Source organism: Nothoprocta perdicaria, unplaced genomic scaffold, assembly GCF_003342845.1.
Source record: "Nothoprocta perdicaria isolate Ctin4 unplaced genomic scaffold, notPer1 scaffold_82, whole genome shotgun sequence".
Taxonomy (NCBI): Eukaryota; Metazoa; Chordata; class Aves; order Tinamiformes; family Tinamidae; genus Nothoprocta; species Nothoprocta perdicaria.
In genome coordinates this window covers 525393-550842 of record NW_020456110.1, presented here as the reverse complement: position 1 = coordinate 550842, position 25450 = coordinate 525393, and the positions used below count along the sequence as shown (strand labels likewise).

The 25450-nt window shown below is 38.2% G+C and overlaps 1 protein-coding gene across 1 annotated transcript in view; it reads left to right on the top strand.

Moving 5' to 3' along the window:
• Positions 1-25450, top strand: part of TRPM6 (transient receptor potential cation channel subfamily M member 6) — a 67429-nt gene that overhangs the window by 7276 nt on the left and 34703 nt on the right. Inside the window, exons 5-21 of the mRNA XM_026052003.1 lie at positions 385-509; positions 644-815; positions 2060-2234; positions 3192-3315; positions 3912-3984; positions 4103-4203; positions 9710-9844; positions 10370-10423; positions 12732-12872; positions 14598-14735; positions 15781-16061; positions 16981-17209; positions 17798-17953; positions 20642-20773; positions 21520-21648; positions 23599-23850; positions 24787-24961. Coding sequence (XP_025907788.1) covers positions 385-509; positions 644-815; positions 2060-2234; positions 3192-3315; positions 3912-3984; positions 4103-4203; positions 9710-9844; positions 10370-10423; positions 12732-12872; positions 14598-14735; positions 15781-16061; positions 16981-17209; positions 17798-17953; positions 20642-20773; positions 21520-21648; positions 23599-23850; positions 24787-24961 — 2592 coding nt within the window. The remainder of the gene's footprint in view (positions 1-384; positions 510-643; positions 816-2059; positions 2235-3191; positions 3316-3911; positions 3985-4102; positions 4204-9709; positions 9845-10369; positions 10424-12731; positions 12873-14597; positions 14736-15780; positions 16062-16980; positions 17210-17797; positions 17954-20641; positions 20774-21519; positions 21649-23598; positions 23851-24786; positions 24962-25450) is intronic.

Sequence of the window (25450 nt, the reverse complement as noted above, 5' to 3'; positions counted from 1 at the left end):
GTGCAGTGAAGCTAACTGAAATGGTTAATAAATGTAAATGCTGACAGTGATCCTATATATTTGTATAAATGCTAACAAGGACATTAGYTTCAATCTTCTGAGAAAGTTTATACAAATAATAAGGTATTTATGCAGGCAGACAGATCAATTAGCAACATATATGAGTAATGTTAATTACAAATGTGTATTGCCTTTGGTGCATTATACCTGACCTGAATCTTACTATTCATGACATGCATGTCAAAAGCACAAATGAGGAGGATAATTTTATTTATCTTGAAAACATAACTGTAGAATAAAGTAAGTGGTGGAGAGCCCTTTCACTGATCTCCTGTAGCAGGTATCCAAATGTAGCAGAGAAATGATGATTATTCTTGTGCTTAGGAGTGTCTAGGCACGTGGGAGATGCAYTGAAAGGCCATGCCTCCCCGTATCTGCGAAAGATCTGTGCTGTTGGGATCCCTCCCTGGGGCATCATTGAGAACCAGAGGGACCTCATCGGAAAAGATGTGAGTTGGACACACTTTGCTAATAAAATCCTTCATGCGCAGGCTTTAGCTTTCTTATCTACATAATTTTCTCCTTGATTATTTGAAAGTTGTATTTATTTATGGATTTTTTTTAAATTTTATTATTTTCCCAGGTAGTTTGCCTGTACCAGACTCTTGGCAATCCTCTCAGCAAGCTGAGTACTCTCAACAGCATGCATTCTCATTTCCTGATGGCAGATGACGGGACAGTAGGCAAGTATGGAAATGAAATGCTGCTCAGGAGGAATTTGGAGAAGTACATATCTCTTCAAAAAATACACACAAGTGAGTACGGCCTTGGTTACAGTTTGAAAATCCTATCATAAAGGTCATGGAGATACTTGATATTTCTGCTTATATGTGCATTGTATGCATGCAGTTGCCATGAATTTCACTGATTGAAAGTTACTCAGTTCAAGTGTCCTGAACTCAATCACGAGAAATGAAAAGCACAACATTCTGAAAAAAATAAACAATTGAGGTAAATCAGATTTTGTTTTTTTTTTCAGTTGCAGAAAAAGTGTCAGGTAATTCTGAAAGTGCTGAGCTGTGCTTAATTTCCACAGATTTGCATGGTTTTTATATCTGCATGAGAATATTTCCAAATATTTTGACTAGGTAGCAAGACTGCCAGATTTATTATCATTTGAATCTTCATCTGTTTATGATACTTTTAATGCCATTATATCTTGCACTGCATACYTCAGACCTTCTCAGGAGCAGAAACACAGATTGATTACAAATGGAAAGTTTTAGTTCACTATTTCTGCTAGCTAGATTTTATAACTTCTCTTCTATTGTTTGCCTGTAGTATAGAAATCATAAAGAAAATATTATCTAGACAGTATTTCCTTTTATGCAGTAAATCATTTAAGCAATTTCTGGAGGTTACTTCTTTTCTAGAGATTAAAATTATGAGATAGGTTAAAAAGATAATTGCAGAATTAAAATAATGAATGATTGCTTTATAAGTTCATGATACAAAGATAGAAAGTTACCCCCTATTTTTTAAATATGTTCATGAGTACAACTCTTATATGGACTTTAATATTTTTTTCTATTTTATCTTCTATTTTATCTTTCTATTTTATCTATTTCTATTGTATTTTATTTCTATTGTATCTACCTATTTGACAAAATATGTAAAACTTTGCTRAAAAAAATACTCTTCTAGGGATATAACTTCTTTCCTTGTACATGTGAGAGACAGAAAGGTATTTTGCCTAGCATACACTTTCTTCTTTTCATTTTACTGGAAAAGGACTGTTTGACTGGAAAAGGACTGTTTACTATTGCATTAAGGGATTTTCATGGTCTCTTTGCCCTGGTTGCAGTATGTGAAAGTCAGTCTTAAAAACTGTAAGTCAAGTTCTCTAGATGGCGAAGACATAATTTCTTCTGCAATGAACCRTGCAATTACTGTGAGATTTCTCAAGAGTATTAATTGATGAGACATTCTGATGTTTTGTTTTTGTTTTGTTTTTGTGACTGAGACCTGTTTGTAACTGGTTAGGTATGTTTTGAAACAGGAATGGGCCAAGGTGTACCCGTAGTTGGGTTGGTGGTGGAAGGAGGCCCCAATGTCATCCTAATGGTGTGGGAGTACGTGAGGGCCAGCCCAGCTGTCCCCGTGGTGGTCTGTGAGGGCACTGGCAGAGCTGCAGATATCCTGGCTTTTACCCACAAACACATGGGTGATATGGGGTGAGTAGTGGCATAATGCACCTCCTGCTTGGTTTGCAATACTGAGAGGGACCTGAAAGTGCCTGTCTCCAAAGCAGAGATACAAGAGATCACTGCCTCTAAAAATGACCATGCYGTGGGCTTCTGCTGCCTTTTACCTCTCTGAAGTGAGAATAGTGTTTCTTCCCTTCCTGCCACRAGCTAATGTTAAAACAACAACCAAAAACAACAAAACTCTATWGTGCCAAAATTACTAGGGCTTTTTTGAAGAGAAAAGCTGTGAAACTGCACCTATCTATTCTGACATTTTTCAGTGTTTCTAGCTTYTAGGTAGGGATGATGTTGGGGGATACGTGATACTTGCTTTGCTTTTGATGTCATCCCTTCATTCTTCTCATGAGAATTGTAAAAGTGGGATTGAGTTTGGGTTACACAAAGCTTTTGAGACTAGAGATGCGGTTATTGGCTGTGAGTGCCTCAGTCTTGGGTAGGAGGAGGACCAAAGTTCCCTAGCCTTGATTTAGTCCCAGTCCATATATCCCAATATTCTCCATATCTGTCATTCCATCTAGCTACATTTCCTTCTGCCACCTCCAGTGCAACCTCAGCTCCCCACAGCCTTTGCTCAGCTGCAGGTGCTGGAATGTTGAAAGACAGAARAATGTTCTGAAACTTTGAATAGTTTTCAACTGTATGTTCATAAATAATCATTTGCAAATTCTTAACTTTTTCATTTCTTCTGGTTCTAATGGTTTATGTGTGTGAGCAGAGGTAACTCCTGCRTAAAGAATAATTTGTGTTCTGTAATACTTTTGTTTTGTTGAGAGATGGGAGGAAAAGCCAATGGGGAAGTGAAAGTAAAAGAGGTTTCTCAAGTGTTTCTGCTTAGCACAAGTTTCTTTTATTGCTGAGGTATTATTGGGGTGTGTTGAAGTAGCCAAAAATATACTTATTTTTACTTTTGTGTCTGTTCCGCAGGGAGCTGCGCCCTCAAGTGAAGGAGGAGGTTTTAGCTATGATCCAAAACACCTTTAATTTGGGACAGAAACAGTCCAGCCACTTGTGTCACGTTTTGATGGAGTGCATGGAGCACAGGGAATCTGTGAGTAGGGCCAATGTGCTGATTTTATGACATTTTCATTTGTAGTTGCCCTTTATGCTCTTTCTGTGACGGGCTGTTTTGAGCTCAGCAGTTGCAGAGTAATAATGTTCTTTCAAATGAAAGGTGACAAGAGGGTCTCCATGCTCCTTTGTGCATTTCCTCTGGTGTCAGTACACATCATGTGCTCAGGGGAAAGGATGTTCAATGTGCTTGGTAAAAACTGAAAAGATGACGTGAAATGAATATTTTCTTTTTATGAAGCATGAGAAACTATTTGTATAGCCTTTGTTTACTAAGGTGTATATAAGGTAGTTCCACAGAAGCTATACAGAAGCTATTTACTTGACTTCTCAAGGAAATAAGCTCATGTTATTCTGTAGTATGTGGATGTCAATTTGTCTGGAATACCACTTCATTAAAAAAGCAAAATAATAATATTTCTTATTGAAATAGAGTAAGTACATTCAGGTATAGACACATTTCCAATATTTGTGCTGAGATCTATGTGATTTGATCTACCACAACGCTCACCAGGAAGAAGTAAGCTCAATCTTTTCTGCTCCGTCTCAAATAAAGCACTTTTACCATTCTAACAGATAACTATATTTGATGTGGAATCTGAGGACCAGCAGGACATTGATTTGGCAATACTGACCGCACTCCTGAAAGGTACATATCTGAGAATGTAACCTGTTTTCATCTGCTATCTAGGTCCCTGTCTTCCCCATTCAAGCAAGGGAATAACAGTAATGTATGAGAGCTGTTAGGTGCTTTGTTTGCTTCCTAGGTACAAATATGTCTGCTTCAGATCAGCTAGATTTGGCGTTAGCCTGGAACCGACTGGATATTGCCAAGAAACATATATTGGTGTACGGACAACACTGGAAGGTATACTTTATTTTTCCCAGTAGTTTTGTAATTCAAAAATGATGGCATATTTTCCATGATTTGAATTTGTTGGGCATTAACTGAGGAGCAGTTTGGTGCTTGGATTCAGTCTCAGCATGTCTTGCCTTTAATTTGGCCTAAAGGCAGTCTTGCCTTTAATTTGGAGAGAAACCATTCTTAGAAGCCTGCTGGCTTTTCCATATAGTTTTACTGGCCCTCCTGGAAATATCCTCATGCCTATTCTGAAAGTCATTACTGGTCAAAGATATTTCATTATAAAATATACTTTTTTTTTGATACTTCAAAAAAATGTATCTGAGGCTGACAGAAATGAATCTCCTTAATTTTCCAAGAAATATAAAGCTGATTTTGTGAGTCCTCATATTTYCCTTTTTTCTTTACAATCTACATTTTTGATGATGAGAAGCAGAACAATTGTTTTGCTATGTGATCTTAGCTGTGGTTTGACTGAAAAAGAGAATTGAATTTATTTTTCGCTCATCCATACTTTACTGTGCTATGTAGGGCTAAATATATGGAAAATTTCTACTGAAATGCCTACAGTCAGGTATTCATGAATTAATGAATACATTTGTTATTATGCCCCTGGACTTAACTCAATCTCTGTGCAATGGAGGTGATGCCACATGCTCTTGCAAAGAAATCTGCTAAAAACAAAAGGTGTAGAGTGCCCTCTGAAAAGTAGAAGGGAATTGCCAATTTCCATATGAGGATTTGAGAGATGTGTAGAACACAAGGGATGTTCCACGCTGGGAACAAGGCTGGAASCAAGTGGTGATTTGTCTGCTTGTTAAATGAGCATTGTGCAATCTGTGAACTGGGTATGATGGAGCCCAGTGGAGAAACATACTATATGATTGTGCAATGAGTAATTGTGCTGATATTCATGATGATGAATTAGCCAATAACTTATGAATGCTTGACCTCATAACCTTCATAATATTTATGTAACGTGGACTTTTGTTTTAATGAAATATGAGAAATAGATATTCATAAATCAAAATGTATGCATATTTTTGCCTTTAAGAAATTTATTTTAATATGGTATTATGTTTGGACTCTGTAAAGAGAATGTGTTTTCTCAATGTCTTCTTTCACTAACTGGTTTATAGGTTGTAATTTTTTATGTACATTCATTTCTCTTTAACAATTCAGCTGTCATATTGTCAACTGTAGATAAGCTTTTATTAAAGCTTTTATTAAAGCACAGTCTGTGTAAAGTATTAAAAATGAGAACTCYCTCTGTTCATTACTGTCCAAATACCTGTCCCATTACAGTAAGTCAGAAGTACAGATCTCTGCCCAGATTCTTGATCGCTGAAGATATATTTTGAGAAGGCCTATGAATTAGCATCCTTCTTTTGCTATCCATTTTGATGAAAGGTATAGCTGCTATGGAGACAGATGGAGCCTACTTTGAATGATGAACTAGTATGACTATTAAATGAGGATGTTGACACTGTCCCTCACAACATTCTCCTGAACAAGGTTCGAAAGTGTAGGAAAGATGAGTGGACAGGGAGGTGGATTAGGAATTGGCTCAGTGGCAGGGTGCAGAGAGTGGTAGTCAGTGGCGCTGGGTCCAGTTGGAGACCTGTAGTTAGCGGTGTCCCCCAGGGGTCGGTCCTCAGTCCGGTCCTGTTCAACTTATTCATAAATGACCTGGATGAAGGGCTGGAGTGCTCCCTCAGCAAGTTTGCTCATGATACCAAACTGGGAGGAGCAGCTGATAACCCTGAGGGCTGTGCTGCCATCCAGAGGGACCTGGACAGACTGGACAACTGGGCGGTTAGAAATCTCATGAAGTTCAATACGGGCAAGTGCAGGGTGCAGGAATAACCCCGGATACCAGTACAGATTAGGAGTTGACCTGCTGGAGAGCAGCCCTGCAGAGAGGGATCTGGGCTTCATGATGGACGACCAGATGACCATGAGGCAGCAGTGTGCCCTGGTGGCCAAGAAGGCCAACGGGATCCTGGGGTGCATTAAGAAGAGCGTCTCCAGCAGGTCGAGAGAGGTGATTGTCCCCCTCTACACAGCCCTGGTGAGGTGACATCTGGAGACTGTGTCCAGTGCTGGGCATTATGACTACAAAGGCATTATTTGGAAATAATTTATAGTTATCTTTTATAGCTGTTTTTTTTTTTCTGAGACGTTGAAGGCCAGTGAAAACATTCAAATTAAATTATTTGCACCAGACCTTTCTATTTTTTTGAAATGTGTGGTGAAAGAGCGGTTCAACTTGTTCATCTGGCACAGAGGGCGCCCTGAGCAAGTCTGCAGATGATCCCAAGCTGGGTGGAGTGGCCGACACTCCGGAGGGCTGCGCTGCCGTTCAGAGAGACCTGGACAGGCTGGAGAGCTGGGCAGAGAGGAACCTCCTAAGGTTCAACAAGGACAAGTGCAGGGTCCTGCACCTGGGCAGGAATAACCCCAGGCACCAGGACAGATCAGGGGCTGACCTGCTGGAGAGCAGCTCCACAGAGAGGGACCTGGGAGTCCTGGTGGACACCAAGTAACCATGAGGCAGCAGTGCCCTCGTGGCCAAGAAGGCCAATGGGCTCCTGGCTGCATGARGAGGATGTTGGCAGCAGGGGCAGGGAGGGGATCCTGCCCCTCTGCTCAGCTTTGGAGAGGCCAAACCTGGAGTACTGGGGGCAGCTCTGGGCTCCCCAGGACAGGAGGAATGTGGAGCTTCTAGAGAGGGTCCTGCGCAGGGCTACRAAGACGATCAGGGGCCTGGAACATCTGCCCTATGAGGAAAGGTTGAGAGAGCTGGGCATGGTCAACCTGAAGAACAGAAGACTGAGGGGGAACCTGCCTCAGTGTGTATAAACACAGGCAGTTCCATCTGCATGTAAGGAAGAACTTCTTTCCTGTGAGGGTGACAGAGTCCTGGAAGAGGCTGCCCAGGGAGGCTGTGGAGTCTCCTTCTCTGGAGATCTTCAAAACCTGCTAGGATGCAGCCCTGTGCCACGTGCTCTGGATGACCCTGCGTGAGCAGCGGGGTTGCACTAGATGACCTCTGAGGTCCCTTCCAACCTTAAGCATTCTGTGATTCTATGATTCTGTGTTAAATATTGGTGGCTTTTTCTTTTTGCTGCCTAATATTTTCATTTGATGCTACTTCTTCTTGTACTGCTGGACTAATGAAAGACAGTTTCCCTTTCCCCATCACTATGACAATGAAGGTTTTAGAGAACTATTTCATAGTACCCCTTCATTCCTAGCTTTTCCAAGCTGCTGATCTGTTCCATTTCTTGTTATGTCTGACAATCTGTGTACTTTTTCCAGATCTTTAAGTCCTATTTCTGGGCTTGGATTCATGAGCACTGTGCCAGGTAGTCATGTTGCTGGGTTCTCCATTGATATATTTAGTGATGTGCATTAGTACATCATCTTCTATATCTCATACATTATTCTGTAGCCATCTGCTAAAGAAATATATTATTCTTTATACTCCTGTTTAACCAGTACTGAGTTWTATATTCATATTTTCAGAAGATGGGCTCATTGACATCATTTCTAAATTGTTTTCAAGACTGACATTGCACAGGCTGGGTTGTTACACCAGTGAATATTATTTCACACTTAACCMATGTGGAGTTTCACCACTTTTAGTCCCCACAATTTGCTACTACTTTACTGATACTTTACTGATGACTTCTGAAATCTTTTCCACCGACACTTCATTTTGACACAGTTCCTTGGATTTGTATGCTATGAAGAAGAGCTTTGATGTAGGAACTTTCCTAACATATTCTGTAGTGAGAAGTGAGGCAAAGAATTAACTTACAGTTTCTGCAATAGCCTTACCTCCTTGAGTGTTTCTTTTGTACCTTGATCATCTTTCGGCCTTACAGATTCACTGGCAGTCCCACAGCTCCTTCTCCTCTGCCTCTGAAGTACTCAGAAAAGATCTTTGTACTTATTCTTATCTATTTTGAATGACAAAGGCCAGAATATCTTCTCACCTTCAAGTGACATGTAAAGAGCCCATAATAAACAATTCTTACATCTGTCATTGCTTCTTCAAGGAAAAACTGGAAAGGTATATATTCCTTTTCTTTTTTTCCCCTGTGAAGGAGGGCGATATAACCCTAAGATATTACATATCTTATGTAATATTTTGTTCATACACTGTAAATAYGCAAAATAAAACAAAACAAAATTCTAATTCTTACCATTCTAAAACTCTTTTTTTGACTCAGTTGCATTCTGAATTAACAACTAGTAACTCCCTCCCCTAGCCGTATACCACTGTGAGTGTCTGCAGTCTCTGTATGTATGGCTGTTGTGGCCTGTGTTTAARTTTTTGAAGAGACATCCAAGCAGAAATGTGCGAGAGACTGTTGTCACATGCTCTCTTGATATTTTTTGTTATGTATTTAAGTATTTCTAGGAAACATACATAGTTATGTACTGATTGTAGRCATTTCTTTTTGGAGTGCTGGTCCTAAAAAATCATTTGATAAGGMTTATAATCAGCTGTTACTATGTTTCTACTAAAATGTCAGCTCAGTGTCAAACGGGCTTTGCAACAAAGAATTTCATTATTGTAGTTACTGCTTTAAACCTCTTTAAAAAACACTGGCAGCCGAAAGAACCATTGACTGCTCAAGGAAATTTAATCTAGGAAGGGCCCCTTGAGATATTTCTGAAAGAAACACTGATAATTCAGAGTCATTGTGCAGACTTTCTATTGACACATGACCTTTCTGTAATGTTTACAAATCTTTTAATATCACAAAAATCCACGTTACACAAATTCATACATAAAGAACCAACTTTGCATACTGAGTTAGTGCTGCTACCTGCTTGGGTTTTATGACAAGATTCTCACTTTTCACATTCAGGTGCATTTACTGAACTTGAGTATCGTGCAGAAATTTTCTCTTCTTTTGCTGTCATAGTTCACCATGTTCCCAATTCCTGTGCTATTTTGCATTGAGAAAGCCTGTTAAGCTCCACACAAGTACCGTGACTACAGTGCTTCCCCAATTTGATAGTCTCATAGGTAGAACTCTTCTTTGAAGTGACTTTCAGAGAGTATCCTAACACAGATCCTTTCTCATATTTGAAAAGAAATCTACATTAAAGAATTTCAAGTCCTATAGGAAGATCTTGAAATATAGTACCTCAAAATGGTTTTTTGTCATATGCCAAAAAGGAAGTTTTTTTTCTCCCCATTATCATACATTAGCTTCTAAAGTGAAATTGCGAGTTGGAATTGTAAGTTMCAAGTGACTTGGAAATGTATTGTTGGAAACTGACTGTAAAGTTAGATTTGTAGAAGTCTTTACAGATGTTAGTTTTGTGGAGAGTCATTTTCTCTCCTCTCTTCTTTACATAAATGCCTCCTGCAGAATATTTTTCTTTTGGAATGTATACTTTAAATGAAACTTCTTTCTTTCCAAAAGAAAGAAAGTAATATATATATATTTATATATATATATTTTTCCCCCTTATTCCTGTCCTTCTGAAGGTTGGTGCCTTGGAGCAAGCAATGCTGGATGCTTTAGTGATGGACCGGGTAGATTTTGTGAAGCTGTTAATAGAGCATGGAGTGAATATGCACCGTTTTCTTACCATATCTCGACTAGAAGAGCTTTACAATACAGTGAGTATTTGAAACCCAAGCATACCAAATGGCACATAACCTGTAGATAATGAATGTGCAGAGATAATAAAATATTTCTTCTTAAACAMTTAGATAGTAAGGACGCAATGTAATGAAGAGCTTTTGAAAACAAGTGAAAATGAACATTTTTTGATGATTTTTTATTGTAAAGTTAGATTTTTGGTTTGTCGTCTTAGCTTTTTGTTTTTGAATTCATTGAACCTGAACTAGACAGAGTACACAAAGGAATCTCATGAAAAATATATTTTGATTTTAATTTGATTTCTGACATACACTTATCTTGCTGAAAATAGCCTGCTGTTTAGCCAAGGTGTTATCAATTGCTTTTTAAAATATGTCCATGTTTAAGATGAAATAATTGCAGAAATAATTGGTGTGTAAATGGTTCTTAAGAGATTTATGGGGTGACCTTGAATAGCAGAGGCTTATCATTTTAGCTTTATTTTACAGTTTTGATTTTCAAGTATAGAATATATTAATTTACTCTCTTCTTTCACATCACAGAAACAAGGACCAATAAATCTGCTGCTGCATCACCTTGTTCGAGATGTGAAGCAGGTAATATACATAGGAAAACCTGAGGAGCAAACAATGATGCTTAAAATTTAACTGTCCAGCAGCACACTCCTRTTAGATGATACAAGTGATGGATTCATCACTACACTCCTATATCTGGTGGTTCATCTTCACCCTACTAATCCCCCCAAGCAATTGACTGAACACGGAATGCTCCCAAGAGCGCCATACCTTAATTTGAAAACCAGACAGTTTGTGTAGATGAGACTGTCTCTTTCTTAAGTTATCCAAATGACATTATGCTGTGATTGTATAAAGGACTTAGCAAATTAGAGCAAATTAGTGAGCATAATTAATGCTCACTGTTTTAAGATTTCCTTCCCTTCCCTTCCCTTCCCTTCCCTTCCCTTCCCTTCCCTTCCCTTCCCTTCCCTTCCCTTCCCTTCCCTTCTCCCAAAGCTAGAAAACCCTTTCCTTGTCAAACAGTAACAGAAAGACACGGAAAAAATGCAGTTTTTTTGTATGCTGCAATGCCTGAGAGAACAGAAGGTGGCAGTAAATAACTACAGCATGGAATGTTGGCTGTGTTAGTGGTGCAACAGCAGCCTAGATATTTAGTTACACAATTAATTTGTTTCATACTTGTATTATCTGTTGCAAACCCCTGCACTGATTGCTCCATAAGGTATGAGTTATTTTTTGTGCATTTAGTCCCCACTGTAGGAGATACCTGGATCCAAAACTAGATCAGTTGACCAGTTCTTCCCAGGTGTGAATACTGACATAAAACAAAATGGAAATCTGACTTTTCACAAAGTTGTATGCTATTAAGTACTGGTATTTCTAGTATGATTTTCATACTGTGGTTGTTACCTTAATGCCAGTCTCACTGATGCTACTGTGGATGAGTGCAAGAATATTCTGGTCTCTCCAGCAAGATATTTTCTTGTGCTGTCCTATAATAAGAGGTGTCTCTGGAGTCTAATTTGTGTGATGAAACTGGAAGATCACTATACTGATAATACAGTCAGCTTTTTCAGGCTGAAGAGTTTCTCTTTCTCATTGAAACTGAAGCAATGAATTCCTTGATATGATCCTGCTCCTAAAACCCTTGATTTGGTTATCTCACAGGGCATTTTGGGAGATTGCAGCATAGGATCTAAAGGGACATCTGAAATAGAATGATAGAATTGAGGTGGAATGAGGATGAATAATTTAAAAATTTTCCACTACAGTGGCTAAGCTAGCTTCACTTGGTAGCTACTGATGGATCTAAATGTTGAAAAGACTTTCACACTTGAGCTTCTTTAAGTATGTGTGAGTGATGTGTGACCAGGCTGTGCAGTCTTTTTAAATGATGATACAGTAGCTAGGATGCTCACCAGAGATATGTGAGCCTGGATTTTAGGGCATAATCTCCAGTACTATGACCACTACTGCTGATATTTTGTGTGTAGGTAGACATACATCGGTGCAGAGAAGTATAGATACTTCTAGGGTGGGCAAAAATACATGCTTAACTCTGAATATCAGAGCTGGTAAGCTGTCCCCTTTGAGACTGCTCTCTGCGACATCCTCTGGGCTGGATTTCATTAGTTGGTTGGACTGGGAGCTGTCACTAAAATCTGTGAGAAAAGCTCTGGCTAATGAAGAAAATGCCTTTTCACAGTTTGAAAGGGAGAGACTGATGGGAATATGTAACACATCTGATCTTCTCCATGCCTAAGCCCATTTTTTTCACTTCCAAGAGTTACAGTTTAAAGATTTTCAAAGTTTAAAGTTTTCTACAATTTGAAGTTGGAATGTGGATGTTTGTCAGACAATTTGCCCAAACCTCATGTCCTGGAGTCACAGCAGGGAAAAACTGGGAAGCAATAGTGCTTTAAGTGGAGATGTTGTGCTAGTTGCTATGAATCTCTTACTAGAGACCACATCTCTCCAGGAATYATAAAACATAAAAATATGTTTCATATACTTTTCCTTCATTTATAAGTAAGCAATAATTAGACTTAATGAGAAAGTCATACCATGCCAGTTTTCTCTTGTTACCAGAGAAACAAAACTCTCTTCAATATGCCTAGCTGTTGATGATTTTACTGATGGATCATCACCCTTACTGAATGCAGTTGAATGTAGCTAGTCTTCACAGAGTGACAGAATGGCTAAGGTTGAAAGGGATCTTCAGAGATCGTCTAATCTTGCTCAAGAGAGGTCACCTAGAGCAAGTTACCCTGTCTTCTATCACTGTTTGAAATGTCTTGTGAATGTTTGAGCAGCACTGCCAAATGCTGACATGGTTGGATGCTGCATGAAGTAGCATTGTAAAATCTTGTGACATTTGCTGTTTCAGAATACTCTTCCATTGGATTACAAGATCTCATTGATTGATATTGGGCTGGTGATAGAGTATCTCCTTGGTGGAGCTTATCGGAGCAGCTACACAAGGAAACATTTCAGAATCCTGTACAATGATCTCTACAGAAAACACAAGGTAACATGTACAAAATGGCCACTACTGGTCACTAAAGAAAGCCAAAATGTGAGACCTAAAGTAGCTCGGGTTGTCATAGTGGTTTGACTGAGAAGTATTAGTTAAATATATTCCTTGCCTAGTCTGTTTTGTGSATATGTTAGTCAGCTGTAATAAATTTCCTAATAAAGCAGACAAATCTCCACCAAATTATTATCCTTCAGAAGACTAGTGGTGACTGTTAAGTAACTGTTAGTTCAACAGACTCCTGTTTTTGTCTTATAGATGAGTTGCAGTCTTTCCTCTAGAAATTATTGATAAAGTTCTTCAGGCCTATGCTAACCAACACTTCCACAATTCTGAATTCTATTTCTGCTTGACATTTCTGGAAAAGTCACTGAATTCGGTAGGCTTTGAACTAGCCTAATAGAGGATGTCAGCATGGCACAGTAAAGACACTGCAAATCCCTCACCCACCCTCTGAGTAAATATCTTACCTTTTAGAGAAAGTTCAACAATAGCCTGGGCTCATGAACTGTGTTTGCCTGGTGGCAGTATTTCCTTAAAACTCTGGTCGTCATCTGGGAGGTCTTCTGTTGGCTGTGCCAGACTGCACCCCAGATGCAGTGTCTCTGCAGGCAGCAAGTTGCTTTGTCTGTATGTGCTGTTCTGCACTTTCTGGATGCTGAAGGTTGTTCRCCATATGTCATTGTCTTTTATCATATCTTCATACACTTAACATCACCTCTCCAAAACAATAACTGTGAATGAAACTCTCTTAGAGCCACAACTTGCAAAGGTACCAGCTTATTTCCCTTGTTGATTTTCCAAACCAGTAACTCAAAAACAACTTGAAGTTCTGAATACGTCAGTTATTAATCCTCAGGTCACAGTAGGAGTAGATTCACTGTAGAGATACATTTCACTTTATCTCTACTTTTCAGAGTAAAATTGGACTCCATTACTTCTGATTACAGTAAAACTACAGCAAAACAAATTACCGTGTTTCCTCCTGTAAAACAAAAAAACACCCTCATCTCAGTGTTTTGATTCCATGACTGGCAGAAATATTTGAGGGTTTTTAGAAGAAATGACAATTAAAAATTGAACTATGACTTGGAGTGATTAGAAAAACTGTGGTAGAGTTTCCTATGCATCACTGATTAATTATAATGCCTGAAAAGTGGTATGTGAGCTACTGTAATGCTCTTGTGGTGGCTTCATGAAGTACAAACTGTGCAGGGGAGAAGTGAAACCACATTGTCTTGTAACTGGAAGATGAATATGGARATGTATGTTAATGATTCAGCCCATAACACTCTTCCTTCTGAGACAGTACTGAAAAAAATGCTCTGAGATGATAGATATCCTATCCTTCTGAGGAGACGATAGGCAAAAGTTCCAGAGAACTTCTGTTTCTTTAAGCATGTATAACCATTTCTGTAAGGGTAACTATTGAGAAAATGTTCCAGATGATTGAGTGATTTCATTCTGGTGATGCAAGTCCTTTTGCTCTTTTAGTGGAGAATGCTGTTAGATGAATCAGTGTTTTGCTCTTCAAAGTTTCAGAAAAATAGTTTTCCTAATTTTAGATGAAATACAGGCCATTGTTTCCTTGATAGTGTAAGCTCCAGCCATAATTACAATGATAGTAATAAGTTTTCACAGGCACTATTGACATCAGAGATAAATAGAGACAAACTTCATCCCTAATCTGCATTTCTCTGTGTTTTGTGGTGTATCTAGAGAGTACTTTCCAGTTTTTCGCAGAGCCTGTCTCATCATTCCCTTCATCAGAGTACTCAAATGAGTAGCAAAATGGGGTCTGCTGAAAATACTTTGCATTCTCAGTTCTTCAGAACCGCACAACCTTACAAATAYAAGGTAATATAAGGTTTATTAAGAGGTAGAAGGTAGAATAAGGTTTATTCTAGCCTTACTTTTGGACATATTATAGTGCTAATCTGTTTGTAGAGAGATTTATTATAGACAAATGCTATTCAGACTTGTTATTTATCACAATTCAAYTTAAATTCTGTGGAAAAGGTGTTGTACCTCACACTGTTCAAGAAATAAAGGTCTTGCAATTTTAGTGTTGAGTTCCAGCTCTGATTCCTCACGGGATACTTTTAAAATTCCATTTGCAAGTTGATAAGGCATTCGTTCTTTGAACATGTAGCATAAAGTTTCTGAGCATACAGCATGGGTAAAAATTCTTCTAATTAGTAAGCAATAATAGGTATTCTGTGACTCAGGATTGCTCATTAAAGTAGATACAATAAGCATTCTAAGAAGAGATATACTTCTGTTAACTGGAAAAGGATGACRGAATATTTGTTTTTAAGAAAAGACCATTCAAAATCAAATTCTCCTGTACTCTCATGACAAAACATAATGTTAAATGAACTTACTTGACTTTATTGAAAGTCTGAGCCAAACATAGTAGTAATGAGAAAACCTGAGGTGAACGCTTTTGCTTTACCTTTAAAGGTGAAATATCTAGACATGAATGCATAGCAAGTTTACATTACAAATGTGGCAGAAGTAATAAAAATCACCATTAATTATCACAAGTCAGTTGCATATTTCAATCTACAGATTGCTCTTCTCTCCTGTTATGACAAAACTACAAGCAAACAATAAAAGATTAATACTCTGCTGTCAAGAGGATAGGAGACTAATTAACAATGCAGGTTGCAAATGCCAAGGGTACAAATTACTGAGAAATGGGTATTTTTCCTTCACTGATGCAAACAACTTCTTATCATTGATGAAGAGAATGTGATCCTAGCTGTGGTTTTAGGATTTACATCTATATAATGATCAAACCATTTGCTATTTGTAATTCAAATCAGCATGCAATTTTAATCACATGTATCTGAATCTCAGCAGTTCATTCAGATTTTCTATCCTTTAAAAAAATTTACAGGAAAGATCTACTGCTTTCCACAAGTCTAAGAAGAAGTCAAAAGAGTTTATAAACTTCACAGAGGACTATGAGACATCTGGCTTTATTTATCCCTATAATGACCTCTTGGTTTGGGCAGTATTAATGAAGAGGCAGAAGATGGCAATGTTCTTCTGGCAGCATGGAGAGGAAGCCATGGTCAAGGCTGTTGTGGCTTGCAAACTCTACCGGGCAATGTCACGTGAAGCTAAGCAGAGCAATATGGTGGATGACACTTCAGAGGAGCTTAAGAAGTACTCAAAGTATGAGTTCTCCCTTCACTTCAGTTAATAAAGACCTGCAGTGCTTAGCATGGTTAGACATTTTACTAATCCACTTGTCAGATTAGAGTATGGAGTGAAAAAAAATACTTTCAGCTGTCCGCCATTCACAGTGTACAACGGGGAAGCACAGCCTTGTTGAGATTTAAAGGAAAGCTAATAATTAAAAGGTCAAATGGGAAATAGAATTTTCTCTTAGAACTTTGCCGACTGATTTATTTTGTTAAAAAGTCATATGGTACACCTGTGTTGAATTTTTCAAACGTATTGTAAATTATAATGAGCAAAGTAGAGTCCTGCTTTGTGTAAAAACATAAAGAAAAATATCTGGGTAAAAAAAAGAGCAAGAAGGGGGTTTTTTTTAAGTTTTTTATTTTTTTTAAGTCTTTTTTCCCCCCTTTTCTTTCCTTTTTTTTTTCCTGTAATGATTTATTGTATGCTTTCATAATCATAATTCCTCATACTGAGAGTGCAATAAAATGTTTTATCTTGTTTAGCATATAGCTTCAAAGATCCTTTTAAAGGAATGTATATCTTTATTGAGCAGTCTCTCCTAAAAAGATGTGTAAGAAGCACTGTGAAAGATAGTTGCTCTCACTGTCCATAATCATGGCGTGTCTGTTGTTGAAGGAAATACACTGGTCCTTATGGTGTCCGTTTTGATTGCAGAAACAGGTTAGGGATAAATGCAAACCAATTACAGAAACAGAAAGTAGGATCACACTAAACCTTGTGATTAGGAGTAAATATCTAGACATTCCTTGAATTATGTTTTGCTGGCTATATTGACAAAAAAGTGAGAAAAATGACAGAAGGCATGCAATTGTTGAACAGAGTTTTCAATACAGCCTCTTTGCATCAGTGATTTTGAGTTCTGATTGAAAATTCTTTGCTGCTGTAGGGAATTTGGGCAGCTTGCTTTAGATGTGCTGGAGAAAGCATTCAAACAAAATGAGCAGATGGCTATGAAGTTGCTGACCTACGAACTGAAAAACTGGAGCAACTCAACTTGCTTAAAGTTGGCAGTGTCTGTGGGACTGAGGCCTTTCGTATCCCATACCTGCACACAGATGCTGCTGACTGATATGTGGATGGGACGCCTGAAGATGCGGAAGAACTCCTGGTTTAAGGTACATCTCTTGCTTTTGCTTTTTCTGACTCTTTAGATCCTTATAGATGTCTCCATAATTACAAACTAATTTACTGTCGCTTCAGACAGACAGGCTCCGACATGGATTGGAAGTGATGCACATATGCAGAAGAGAAGGGGGGAAAGGAAAACAATTCCTACTGATTTTTTTTTTTTTTTTGGGGGGGGGAGCAAGGAAAATAGTTGAAGGTTACATGATGAGAATGTGCATCTTCTGAGCTTTCCTCATCTGCCTCTATTTGCTCAGCACCCTCCCCACTGCCTGGCAGTGCCTGCTCCTCTGGCAGGCCTGCTGGTGAGAGGATTGTCCTGCGGATGTGGAAGGCAGTATCTCCAGTATCCAGATACCTCTAACTCTCTCAAAAGCCACAAAACAGTCAAGATTAATGCAAAACACACTTCTCTAGAGGCTATAGGAGTGGCATATGGAATTTCCTGCCTCAGCAGCTTCATACAAAGCCTGGGTTTCTGCTCTGGGTTTGTGCTGGCACCATGCAGAGCTGCCTTTGGTCTCAGGTTTGTTCTATCAGTGCCAAATAATTTACTAAGTTTTATGTTTTTCTTTTAGGTTATTATAAGTATTCTTCTGCCTCCCACYATCTTGATGCTGGAGTTTAAAAGCAAAGCAGAAATGTCTCATGTGCCTCAGTCCCAAGACTTCCATCAGTTCACATGGTACCATGCGGATGAGAGCCCACCCAGCCCTAAAGATACCTTGTCCCTGGTTAGTCTGCAGTGACTGGTCATTTGTGGCTGTCCCTTTACAGCAGTATACTTCTGAAGAGGGAAGGGAGGGGATCTCCTAGAAACGTCAGGGCATGCATCTCAAGAAATAGGTCTACAGTCCCTCATTCAGATGCAGACTTCATGTTGAGATCGTGTGCTATCTTGTACAAGTCACTTATCTGTCCTGAGTGGCACCCTCCTGTTTGTTGTACTGAGAAGATCTTTCCCAATTTCACAGGAGTGTAATGAAGTTATCATTAACTCTGGTTATGCAGGTATCACAGGGTAAAAGGTCTGTTGACAGTGCACTTAAACGCATGTGTAATCTGATAATGGTTTCATATCATACACAAGACTGTATCTGTAAAACTTGAATCAGTTTGCACAGTCAAGCACTTCAAAGTAGGAAAATGCCAGAATGGAGAATATCCAAGACTGAAAACTGCATCCTGTGCCTCTCCATCTCGCTYTTCCTTCCATTCTGCTTGGCCAACAGCCTCTGCATATTGGCACTGAGCCTTTTTCCCCCCTCTCTATTTCTAGCYTTCATTCTTAATCCTTGAGATATTATTCCTTGAGATATCTGTACCAAATTATGTTRCAACCCTTCCAAAGGCCAGGTTCCTGACCTCCTTGTTCGAAAGAAAGGAATCACTACTGCAGGATTTCTTAAGCCTAGTAGAAACATCATATAAAGCACAGGAGAATCATTCTACTTTTGGTTTAATTACCTGAACTGAAACCTGAAACACTCGGCAGGGAGCTGTAGTTGTGCAAAAGTCCTTCTTAAACCTGACCCTGGATAGTCACCAACATAGGTGAAATCCTGGTCTTTTAAGAACTGAATTTCTTCAGATTTCTGCTAAGCAGTGTTAATTATCTGTTATTTTCCTCATTCTCTACAAAGGTGTTTTCAGCACTGAAAATTTCCAAAAGTTTTGRATCTGAGCCACACAGCAGACATGGAGAATTTCCATCCAAATGGGCAAGAGTGGTKGAGGCCCTAACCAAATGAAAGTGGAACTGTCAAGTGAAATGTGTCAGGCAATCCTACTTGTTCTACCTGTAGCCAATAAATCATGTGGATGTCTTAGGAGCTTCTCCACTAGCTTTCAATTTGTGTAAAACAAAAGCAAGCAGATAGTTCGAGGAAATTCCAAGCAGAATGGCTGACGTGTCAATACTGCATTCGCGTTTCCTCTCTCTGATGCAGAAAAATGCTTGAAGCACTAAGCTCCTGCAGTGCCYGTCTAATATAGTCGGTTCAAAAAGGCTTTCTCAGGTGTTAGGTAGCAGCTATGATACAGAGGAGAGGCCAATTACACTTATTTGCAGCAAGGATCCCCTACGGCCTGGGAGAAGGGAATCAAGGCAAYGTGTATGTTTGTCTGACCTGCCTCAGACAGAGGTGCTTCCTTTCTGAGCCAGCAATAAAGTTTGCATCTTATTTTATCCAGTGTAGAGAGGTGTTTAAAACATAAGGCTGAGCTACCACTTCTTAAATATTGCAATAGGAAATGCAGTTAAAAAAAAAAAGGAAATTTCAACACTATATATGTGCTACATGGAGTGTTTTTCACACACAGCCAAACTGACCTACTGTGGCTGGAAATCACACTTGCTCACAGAACAAATTCTCCCCTTCACCTCAGAGAATCCAATGTTCGTTCTGTTTATCAGATTCTCTCTTTTAAGACACTTCTGAGGCCAAGGCGATGCAAAAATTGCAGTTTTCACCAAGCTACACGGGGAGATGTTGTGTATTAGGAATAAGCCTCCATATTTCAAGAAAAATGCTAAACTGGATGTTTACTAGTAGATTTTAGCACTGCAAACAGGCAGGGCAGTTGACCAATCCTGAAACAGTTAGGCCAGGTAGATTGGTTACCTTGGACAGCTATGAGCTGTTCATAGTTCCCAGGACTTTCCCTCTCCATCTCTCAAAACCCCGTGCAGTAGCAGCTAGTTTTCTTGGTTGGCCACTGTTGTGGATCTGCAGCTTTTATTAAAGTTCAGCAGAACCTCAGAAACTTATACCTTCAGTATTCAAATGAGTGCCAAGCTCTGGATGTGGAATAAAGTATTTTTTTTCTGGTTGGAGAAAATAAAGAGGTTATCTGTATTTTATTTATTTATTTATTTATTTAGCATGTGGCTCCCTGTAAGGATTTTTTTGTAGGAGAGTAATTATTTCGTCATGTTCTAATCAGGCAACATCAAAAACAGCAATTGTATTGCCTGTTTTTATTTTCACTGTCCTGACATTTTCTGTGTGACTGTTTTGTCTATACAGTGCTATGAACTGTGGCACTTTTTCCCTTATTTTGTATGCTCTTTTGTCACATTGGGATTTTTACCCTTATTTTTCAATAGGAAATAAAACAGAGTGGGATTAAGTAAACTGCAGTAAAATTTAGAGAAATCTGTGTCAGAAGTAGGAATGGGTTCAGGCCAGCTGATGCCCAGTCTAATGCCATCAGTAGCAAAAGCAAACGTTAATGACTAAACCAGAACAATGTGAGTTAATTATTGCAGATGAGGTGGTTGCAGTGGGACAAAATCAAGGTGTTTCCATCTTTAGAACAAAGCCTAAATAACTGTGTCTGTCCTCCTGCTAACAYGACATAACTTTTATAATCATTGACAATTATTTCTTGTTTTTAAAATACTGTTTCCTCTTAAAAAGGATTATGATGTGGAAACCACACCTCAGAAGTTTGACGAAAGCCAGGTGGACAGTGATCAAGGAAACCTTCCTGGAACTAGAAAAATCTATGAATTCTACAATGCTCCAATTGTCAAGTTCTGGTTTCACACGGTTGGTCATTGCACTGGAACTCATATTGCTGAAATCCTCTTCTAAAATATTAAATATTACTAGAGATCACATTTACTTAGTCTAACACTATTTTACAGGCAGTTGAAGGGAAGACATTTGAATTTTTTCCTCACAATAATTTTTTCAGATAGTACTGTGCTGCTTCAATAAAAAAAATTTGGTGGCTGAGGACTAAAGGAAAATCCCAGCACAGGGTTTTTTTTCCCAGTAAATTTCATCTTAGTTTATCTATAGATAAACTTGATCTAATCTTAAAAAGATAAAATTTCACACATATTCTTGTCCATTTCTTTAGAAGCTGTTTCTTGAAGAATTAATTTTGATGTATATTATATTTTACTATAGAGAAATATGGATTTATGGAATCATTTTTTCTAACAAACCCTGTATCAGCAGAGTCTGTAATCTTTAAGATCTCAATGTAGATAAACTGTTATTCCTTTAAAAGGTTTTGGTCAAAGTCCAAGGTGGACATGCACTGCATTCTGCATACTAGTAACATCTTCTGCTTTGTTTTTTAAAGCACTAAAGTGCCAGTTTTCAAACCATGTTAAACAACAGCTTTGGACAGTTTGAGGAAAGATTTTTGGTTAAAAAATTTGACAATGCTCCAGTAATTTGAGTGCATTTTCACAGGTGAAATACTTGTAAATATGTTTGCAGAAATCTTTTGGTTTTTTGTTGCAGTTGTCTGTGCATCTGGAACATGTAGTGTTGTTTTGTAGATGGCGTACATGGCTTTTCTCATGCTCTTCACATACACCGTGTTGGTAAAGATGGAGCCGAGACCCAGTGTGCAAGAGTGGCTTGTTATTATTTATATTTTCAGTACTGCCATTGAAAAAGTCAGGGAGGTAAGTCTTCTTGCAGTGAATTTTGCAAGCCATGGAAAAAATATATGCAACATTTATTTACTTGAAGACAACTACTGCGGTTTTCAAAAAAAGATTTTAAAGTTTTTCCTCATATTTCTTAAAGACTGTGGAACTGTGCAAGTTCCTTGAAAGTCATAGTACTGAACTGGGATTTGGACCCTTRGTGTTGACATCAGTTTCTTAACTTTCCAGCGTAGACCATTAATGTTACAAGAAATACGGAGTTTGTCTTTAGGTTTTACCTTAACCATGTATATTGTTGTCAATTAACAGAAGTTAAATACAAGATATTCTAGGAGTCCCCATCAAGTCCATCTGACCACCTAGAAACAAGATTAGAAAAACTCCATCAAATTTTAATGATTTATTAACTGAATAGGACAAAAATACAGTGATCAGTTAAAAATAATCACATTAACTGTGGCTGATTAAATCTGAACTTCTAAGCACATCTTGTACCTCAAAGCTGAGGTCAGGCATCTATATACTTCCCAAATTATTTTATCTCATCAGATATGCCTTCAGTGTGGAACTGGAACATAATAACAGTATTGTGAGGTATTTTTTATGTGACTTTTGTAGCACTCTACTTTTAAGAGAATAAAACACTGAAAAAAAATCAGTTCTGAGTGAAGCATGCTGTTAAAATATATCACTTAGAAGAGTGTAAAATCTGCAAGARAGGTTTAGTATTTTAAGGGGCAGCAGAAATTTTGGGATGAATGGGGAAGTTCTGTGGCTGCATGATATAAAATAGAAAAATAAATATATATATACATACCCAGAAACTATTTCACTGAGAAGAAAACTGGATATGCAGTAGCAATTACTTTGGAGATCACTGTTGTGCTATTGCTTCCTATTGATCAGCATCATCTTTCTCTCGTTAACTGTCACTGGATACCTAGAAGTTGATGTCTCCTACATGTTTCTTTGCTCATGTGCTAGTTGCAGACTGCTGGAAAACACTTTGTAGGACACAGTGTCTAATACGTGCAGCTAATTAACTGCTGAGGGCCTTGCTATATGTGCCTGCAAGCCCATATTTCCCTAGATTGTATCAAGTAATTGTCAAGGGCTTTAGGCCCTGATCCTGCAACTAGTTGGTTAGTTATTTAGTTTAACATGTTGGTTAGTCCAGTTGAGTTCAGAAGCATCAGCTGTTTGTGCAAATGTGTTCCTGTGCGTAAATTCTTGCAGGATCAGGGCATAACATTTCAAAACCTCTCTTTCACTTGCTGCTTATCAGTGTGATCTTACATAGCACTGCATAATTGGCCTCACTCACGCAATGTGTAAATGTTTTATTTACGACCTCCCAAAGATTCCACTTCACACATTTGCTCAGTAAAGCTTAAAATCCCCTTGGGGCACCTCAAGAGTTCAAGGAGCGAACATTTCATTCTTTACCTTGCTAGCTGCTTGCGTTCCTTTTTTTAGCATGTCCTTGGCAGGAGGCAAGGATCTTGCTTTGTATTTTCAGTTTAGAGTAAGATACATTAATTATTTTCCTGTCAGCAAAGTTAGATTGGCATTTTCCATGACTTAGGGGCTTTTCAAATAGCTATTGGAGGTCATGACCATTCCTCTAGAAAATACTAATTAATTTATAACAATGCATATGCATAATAGTTCTGTACTGCCTGAACCTTTCTGCTGAGGAATGTGTTTTTCAGTGAGTGGGTTCAGTATTAAAATTTCCCTTAGAAAGTTCTATTGTATTGTTGAGTAATATGACATTATAGGTTCAATACAAATCTCAGTAGACAGTGCATTGCAGCAGTAATATATGCAGTCCTGCTAAAAGCAGRCACAGAGGAATGCATCCCTAAATATCGTGAAACTATTCAGACACAAAGATTTTAAAGAACATATCTGTGATTTTAATGGAGCTTCTTTTTTTTTTTTTTTTTTCCACATTCTGCTCAGGTGTTTATGTCAGAGCCTGGAAAATTCAGTCAAAAAGTGAAGGTGTGGATTTATGAATACTGGAATTTTACTGATTCTATAGCTATTATTCTGTTCATGGTTGGTTTTGTCTTACGCTGGTTCAACCCACCTGTTCACACGGCAGGGCGACTGCTTTACTGCTTGGATATAATATTTTGGTATGCACGGCTCCTTGATCTTTTTGCTGTGAATCAGCATGCTGGCCCATACCTAACAATGATTGGGAAAATGGTAAGTATAACGCTTGGGAGAAACATTTTTGGAGTTTAGGCATTTACTGAGGAATCTGTAAAGATCAGAAAAAAATTGAGAAAAGAATGGAGGCCAAATGAGAGGTGACCTAATAGCTCATAGCAAATATATTACCTGCATTACCACCATTCTTTCTGCTTTTGTGAGTTTACATTCAGATTTCARTTCTATCTAATTTATTCATAACTTGAATTTATTCACAAAAGCCATTTTCATTTAGTTCCTTAGAGAAGGGTTGCATTTGAGTTGAGTTTCTGATCTGGCTTCACAACAGGAGGAAGAAAAATCTCTGTCTCTAACAGACGGGCTCACTACTATAGATAATTCCCATAGCTCTTGGAAACTGTCTCATCATTATTTTGCATTTTGATTCAAATAATTATATCCCATTTTTAGCAGACAAAATTTCTCTGAGATCAAAGTTAATTTTTTTTCTTTCGATATCAGAACTGCTGCTGAGCTGCAGCCTAGTCTTGAGGGACATCAACAGATTCCCTCTGTAATTTACTTCCATTATTGGGAACTATCTTATTAATATTTTTATATTGTCTTGCATAGTAATTCTGGTTCAGTGGTAGTACAGTAGAACATGAAATMATTTTTCCTGGTACTTCTTGCTCTCTTTTTGGAAGAACATAGGACTGAAGAAGAGAACCAGCCCAAGTCTCTGCATTATTCAAACCTTACTTAAGGGCTTAGAAGGGTTGTAAGCAAGCATGATTTGTCGACTTTATTGTCCAGAATGAATATAACTTGTGAGAACTTGTAGATGATAGAGTGATAGAATATTTTTCTTTCGTCCAGTASATTAGATTTTTACACTGTTCTTTTTACCCCGTTTGTAAAATCTGTGATTGATTTGTCTCCCTAAAATGGTAGATATAACTTAACATATAACCTAATATTTCCATGCAGACAGCAAACATGTTCTATATTGTCATCATGATGGCCATAGTCCTCCTGAGTTTTGGAGTGTCACGAAAGGCAATTCTTTCACCAGAGGAGCCTCCTTCATGGTCTCTGGCAAGAGATATTGTGTTTCAACCCTATTGGATGATATTTGGTGAAGTCTATGCTGGAGAAATAGATGGTAGGTAATTTTCACAAGACCGACTGCCAGCTTAAATTTTGTATGTGTTTAAATGTGGTTACCTAGGGTGTGGACCTCATATTGCATCTATTCTTACTCAAATGAACTTGATTCTGGTATGCACATCTTGAGTAGTTTAATACTGTATTTTACAGTTTAATAAAGGCGAGAATGTTAGTTTCTTTGTTGAAAGTGAATATTAACCTTTTAAGCCTCCAAATTCAACTTTTGAGATGAAATATATTACAAAGGTCATAGTGAGGCACATAGTGACTAATATTAGACTTATTCTTTGTCAGAGGATCTGGCAGTGAAATGAATGTCCAGTTAGACCAATCCAAAAGTGCTGATCTCCTTGAGAAAAGACTGAAAAGTGGCCATGGAAGAGGSAGAGAGGAAAGGAAAGGAAAGGAAAGGAAAGGAAAGGAAAGGAAAGGAAAGGAAAGGAAAGGAAAGGAAAGGAAAGGAAAGGAAAGGAAAGGAAAGGAA